This window comes from Battus philenor, unplaced genomic scaffold (assembly GCF_028537555.1).
Source record: "Battus philenor isolate CCGP_79_NKW_IND1 unplaced genomic scaffold, ilBatPhil1.0.hap1 SCAF_7, whole genome shotgun sequence".
NCBI lineage: Eukaryota > Metazoa > Arthropoda > Insecta > Lepidoptera > Papilionidae > Battus > Battus philenor.
Genome location: NW_027181737.1, coordinates 3,052,790 through 3,059,700, shown reverse-complemented (window position 1 = coordinate 3,059,700; position 6,911 = coordinate 3,052,790). Strand labels below are relative to the sequence as shown.

The following is a 6,911-nucleotide window of genomic DNA, read 5'->3' as shown; positions in this document are numbered from 1 at the left end:
GTTTACGTACAAAAAAATTACTTTAAATTTCGAAATTTAATAATGTAATTATAATTTTATTGTAACGCTTTAAGGTATTTTTTGTTCATTACTTTTTGACGCAAAAAAAAGTAAAATTATACTTTTTCATTTAAAAAAAATTAAGCGATAATACAGTTTGGATATGATTACTATGAATACTATAATAAATATACTTTTTAAAGTGATCACAAAAATGCGTAAATTTGATATTCGATCATCTCAAACCAAAGCGCACTTGGTATCCTCGAAACATTAAGTTCTAGGATGATATTATGCAACAGCGCCACGCATAATGATTTTAGTTGGTACCAAATCGGACTCTTTTGTCATTCTTCTCATGAAGTACGCAATAAATGACCGTAAATACATATACAACGAAACTGAAAAAAAAATATACAATAAACATTAGTAAAGCTATATATTATAAAATTTTATTTATATCCGAGTTTATTTATAGTGATAATTCATATTTAAAAAAACACACAAACATTACGCTAATTGAAAAGAACACGTCAATTCAAAATATTTTACTGCAATAGATTATAAAAAAAGAAAAAAGAGGATAAAGTATATGAGTATGTAAGTGTGTTGAAAGTATATATGTTGAGTGTTTATGGAGTACATATTCGTTTAATATGTTTATTATATCTCATATGTTGTATGTATATATCATTTGCTGTCAATTAATGTATGGTAAATGCTATCCAAAACTTAAAGGTTTCGTAAATAATAAATAACATACTGATAATGCAGTAACAAATAGCGTTTTCAATATTCTTAAAATATATATTTTAAAATATGTAGACTGTAGACTTTGTATTAGTATGTTGCATTCAAATCGAAAAATAAATAAATGTAATTTATTACATAGCGATCAATAATTTATTGGAAATAGGTATAACATATTTAAAACTTTTTCCTTAAAATGAGCTTTACATTTTGAACAAAGTGTACCAAAAAATATTATCAGCAAATGAGATCACCCTGATTTGACTTTATGGATACATATATAGATATAATTTTTATTTAAATGATATGAAACTTTTAAAAGAACTCTAATTGACCGTCATCTCATTATTGATTTCATTTTTAATTTATTTTATTTTCGACTCTACACTATTCGCAATGTATTATATTTATGGAGAAGAAGCAGCAAGAAACTCCACAACAACACGTTTTTTAACAAAACAGATTGACAAGTATACACTTTAACAGATATAGCCTGAATTAAATCAAAATAATAAAGCAACGTAATTGCCAAGGATTATTGTCATTTAAATATTCGTTTATTAAATAATAAACCTTTTTAATTTACTTTTAATAAGTACTTTGAATTTCATAAATGGTAGTCCAATAATGTGTTGCGGAATATTATTAAAAAACTGATTTAGTTTATTACAAATAAATTAGACTTTTTGCAGTCAAAACTCTGGTACAGCAAATTGCATTATTATTATAACCAAAAGCTTTAAATGTTTTACACTTTTGACAACAAGTACATATGCAATAAAGGAGAAGTTACGACGATTCTCCGTCAATAGGTCTAACTTGATTTGCTACATTTTACTAATTATGTCATTGAGGCACTGACGGACTTCGACTATGAGTTAAACTTGAAAAAGGTCAAAATATTAATTTCAGGAACAACTCTTGAATTATCAGAGACACGCGTGACATACCATGGATTAACACCATAGAGGTCATTGGCACCACTTTTGCCATGGAAGCCGCTCAGCCGTATTACTCTAGGACGCCGCAGGCATATAAAACGTACGACAATATCATGCGCTGTCAGTCTGCAAATATTCGCGGCATCAAGATGGCCCTCAAAGTGAGTATATTATTAATTATTCTCCCACGCGTAATTTTCGCACTTGTCATAAAATTAAATATTTTTTAATTAAAAATTTAAAAAGCTATCTAAATATATCGGTGCATATTGAAATGTACATTTATAATTTATTGGGCATTAAAAACATACATATATAGATTAATTCAATTTAATTTGTAAAAATCAATGAGGAATACACGGGAAGTATATTATCTGTGGTACTTAAAAAAACCTGTGTTAGTGTTTTTAATCTATGGCTTTAAGTTTTAATGTATTTAACAAATTTAAATGTCAAAATTCAGAAATTCTTTTTTCAAAATACGACCGATTACATCCGCCATTGACGCCAAGTTGATTCTACCAACAGTTCGATTGATAAATACCTAAATCTTAAAAGAACAGACGAAATAATCTTACCAGTATATCGTATTTCAAAGAATATAAGATGATTTATTTAAATTACATTGTAATGGCAACCTTTATCAATGATTAATAATTTTAGCTTACGATAATAATAATTATTACTTTTATGTTTATTTGTCAAATTGGAACAATAAAAACTTCAAGAAGGAAGTTTATTAGATAGATCCTTATTTAATATTTCGGTGTGGATGTGGCTCGATGTGTTTTTGATCCATCGAAAAATCATAGTAGGGTTAGCAAAGATGATATTTATATCGCGAAATAATTTTGTAGAAGTATAAAAATGTCGTTTGCATACGTAATAGAGATTTTTATGCGCAAAGATTCCTGATCATTCTTATATCAAAAGGGAGACAAAAAATAGATACAATTCTTAAAAATTGAATAAAAGTAATCTCTATAACAATATTAACGTAGTAATACTAAATGATGAATCTACTTAAAAGAAACAAGAATGGACTAAAACCTTCTTGGAAATCGTCTTAGCTTTAAGTTTAGAAAGAGATATATCTAACGAAATAGACCCCCGTAACATTTACTTTAACTAATTAAATAGTTATTCTTATATAATTGGTATAGTAAAGAACGTTGTACTGAACCATTGATTATTTATCATTTAATTGATTTTATTTTTCTATCTCTGTTGCTTTATTCTTTCCGACACAAATGCGATCTAAGGCAGTTGATGTTTTTATTTATAATTATGTATTATATCGTATTTATTATAAGTAAATATACTATATACATATGTATGTGTTTGTATATACGTATGTTTTGTTTATATATACGCGTTATCTACCTGTTATTTATCTTTCTACTGTTTCCATACTATGGTTGTCTGGAAGAAATTTCTTCGTGTGATGAATCCGCCCATTGTACTTTTTTTTACTATTATGCAACTATATACATTTCAACGTATACAATAAAAACTAATAAATTAAAATTTAGTACGTCTTTTTTAAACAAGTGTATATGCTTTTACAATAAAGACCCTTTTAACTTCTTGACATTATTGTTAAATCAAGTTAAAGCTTTCATTAAATATAAATTCATTAAATTGATATTTTAGTGTAAAAGATTGTATAGTGATTATACAGCTTGAGAATTGACTTCTCTAACTACTGCATTAAAAATATTTGTGAAAGAGATATGTAATATAAAACGCAACAGACTTTTTTACGGGCTCTTATTATATCAGGACGTATTTGTAGCTACTTATTTTAATTTTAAATATGCTTAGTGCGCTGAATTAAATTTATTAAATTCAATCATAACGGAATTTTATGGTAATATTTTTAATCTGTACACAGGTGAAAGATAACTTTACATTTGATTTGTGACGATTTAGTGTACTGAGGTTATATGTAGTCGCTTTTTTTCCTGCTAATATTTTAGCTAAGGGCTTCATAACAACCCGTTTATATTTCATCTATTTGCTCTACGATATTTAAAATTTAATACAAAATAAGTTTGATGTGTCTCTATTTTACGATAGTAGAATATAATAATAAATATTGAGGTCAATCTATGTGATGTATTTCACGCGTGTGAATTAAAGAAGAACGTATGTGTACATTCTAAAGTACATTGTTTCATTGCATATACTGAAATTACACAGTAGACATAATGTCAGACTTACTATGTAGTGGTTATAAGTTACTAGCTGGTAATCCCCAAACCTTCTGGTTTAAACAGGTAATTTAGTTCGATAAGGTGCTATTAATGTACAAATGGTTGTTAAACATTTGTGCGTCGAAACATAATACTTTAATATTCCATTATATATAGTTTTTTCTTGTTTTTGGTCCCTGTTTTGGGGACCTTTCGTTCCACCCATATTTATGTGGAAACAGGGATTTTATTTTCTATATTAAAGTTTTCACTTTCTTTTATTATATTTATTCTCTCATTGCCCACAATATTTATCTTTCTGTCTGTTTTATTCCATAATTCATTCTATTTTCTCTTTCGCTCTTTATACCTTTTATCTAGTATTTAGATTTTAGAAGGGATTATTACTAGCCCGCTGATAAATGCGCATGCGGCAAATAATGCTAATTACACAACTGCCACCGTTACATCACTCAACACGTGTTTCACCCCTCCACGGGGCATCTTCAGGAGTTATGTTACACCGATTAGTGCCAAACACTCTGTGATGTAACAAGCAACGCGCTGGCGGGCGGTGCACTTTGTTGCACGACTACCACTGCATGTGCGAAAATGGCTAAATATTGCTTCTTTTCTTACTTAGGATGGACTTCCGCAAAATAACGCCTGATTCCATTAAATATTCATTAAATATAAATTTAATACTCTCATTTAGAAAAGGTTTCAGGTCCAATATTAAGTAAAAACAAGAAAAAACACAACAAAAGCAATTACAAAGGCTTGATTAGAACGATAATTTACTTGGGATTAATATGGAATCCAGTCAATTACAATTTATAACATTGCAACGAAAGCAATGTACATAATCAGTAAATATATTAATATTACTACTGCATTCGAAATATGTCTATAAATTATTGTTGCTCTCTTGCACGGTGGATTCGGATCGCATAAGAGAAAAAGGTGTAAAAAAATTGCAAAATCACTTAATTAGTTTTAAAACACATACATTTTTATGCGGTGTTTAGAAACCAAAATGGATTTTTAACTAATATACCACAAAAAAGTGGGAGTCAGACATAGTAATTACGTAAGGTTTTAAATTATCTACGTGATAAATTGTTTTTATGCAGTCTAAATAATCTCAGATAGATAATACTCGCATTTTCTTGTGGTAAACTGATTTCAAGTCGCTTTCGTCACTCGATAATGTTGACCTTGCATTCGTTTACAGTTGACTCTTTTCAGTAACTAGGTAGTCGGTGAGCAGTTCTTAAGACGTCTCTCTTTTCACTAAACGCTTGTATATCTGCTAGCGTAGAATACTCTATTACTTCGGTAAATTTCACAAAGGCGCTTGTATAATCTGGAGAAACTAATAGTTGTCAGCAAAGAGAGTAAATAGGCCAGAGAACGGTCATCTACTTGCTGGACTGACTCAATTTCAAATCCGTGCAACACCACCGTGAACGGTTCCTTACAATTTTCAGAAAATAGAAAAGTCTAGAAAAAGATAGCAGCTTAAACTGACTCGTATGCGAACTCAAGAGACCAAGAAAACAAAATATACAAGATCCTTCATAATATTTTTTTAGCGATAACTTCGTCAACTATGTTCTAAGTTAACGGAATTTTCGCACCAAAAAGACCCTATAAAGGCATTTTGCGTAAATTGTCTTAGTTGTTAAACGGTTTTATTTAGTTCGACCCATACCGAATTTGTTTATTTATTTGGGTCAAAATTAGAAATTAAAATTTAAGCACCTTCCCGTTGTCAGATTGATCTGAAATTTGGTACACACATTTAATTTAGATGACAATACAATATAATAAAATCAATCTAATATATAAAAATCTCGTGTCACGGTGTTCGAACTTGAACTCCTCTGAAACGGCTTGACTAATTTTTACCAAATTTAATATGCGTATTCAGTAGGTCTGAGAATCGGCTACTATCTATTTTCTATACCCCTAAGTGATAAAAGTTGTTCACACTTAATTTTTTTTTTTAACGAAATTTTTTGTTTTTATTTTTTTATAATACAGCATACAAGAATACATACAACCATAAATTTTCACCCCTCTACGATCAACCCTTATTTTTTATTTGTAAATTAAAATATCAATTTTTTTTTGCAAAACAACGTTTGCGGGATCAGCTAATAACGTTATAAATCTAAGATGGCCGCCGATATAAAATGGCGGATTACATATTTTTCCTTAACCCTCTCAATATGGGTATGAAATGAAATGGCTACAATAGTAAAACACGATGATTATGTCAAAATTTAAAATTCAAGATGGACGCCGTTCACCACAATATGGGTATCAAAAAACCGTTTAACTTAAAAGTTTTTTAAATGTATTTATTTTTAATACATATTATGTACAATCATAATTTCCAGATCACACTGTTGGTTTGCTGTGCGCTCGTTTTAGCAGTTTCTGCAGCACCTGCTGACGTGGAGCAGTTGAGCGAAGGAGGTGCTGCGAAGGAGGATTTGCAGACTGCAGCATCACATTGGGGAGGCCATTGGGGTGGTTACGGAGGTTATGGCGGCCATTGGGGCGGCTGGGGCGGGTACTACCCTATCTACGGCGGATATTTATCATATCCACTCTACGGAAACGGATACGGATGGCCATACGGATATTACGGACACCACGGATACTGGTGGAAGTGAAACGTATTATTAAATATATGAGAGCACATGCCAGTATTAGTTTTAAAAACCACAGAGTATATATGGATGTATGATGGATTTTCTAGTACAATATAAATACAGGGTGATTGGTTATAGATGTAAAAGCAAGTATAATACAGCCTATGGCATAACCAATAGTTTCAGAAATAATAATGAAGAATTAATGATAACGTAGTACGAAAAATCGTCTTCAAAGTTCGTATTACTATAAATTAAAATTATTTATTGCTTACTATCTGACTCTGTAGACTTTATAGTGCCATTGCGCTTTCCATTAAGAGAAATAAATTATTGTAAAATATTTCAGAGTGATCGGTTTA

At 29.9% G+C, this 6,911-nt stretch overlaps 1 protein-coding gene across 1 annotated transcript; it reads left to right on the top strand.

Moving 5' to 3' along the window:
* The first annotated feature begins 1,827 nt into the window (after nucleotides 1-1,827).
* On the top strand, nucleotides 1,828-6,691 carry LOC137931265 (sulfur globule protein CV3-like). Its single transcript, XM_068774691.1, has 2 exons — nucleotides 1,828-1,852; nucleotides 6,292-6,691. Exons 1-2 carry the CDS (start codon nucleotides 1,841-1,843, stop codon nucleotides 6,568-6,570), a joined length of 291 nt encoding a protein of 96 aa, XP_068630792.1. The 5' UTR covers nucleotides 1,828-1,840; the 3' UTR covers nucleotides 6,571-6,691.
* Nucleotides 6,692-6,911: the final 220 nt, after the last annotated feature.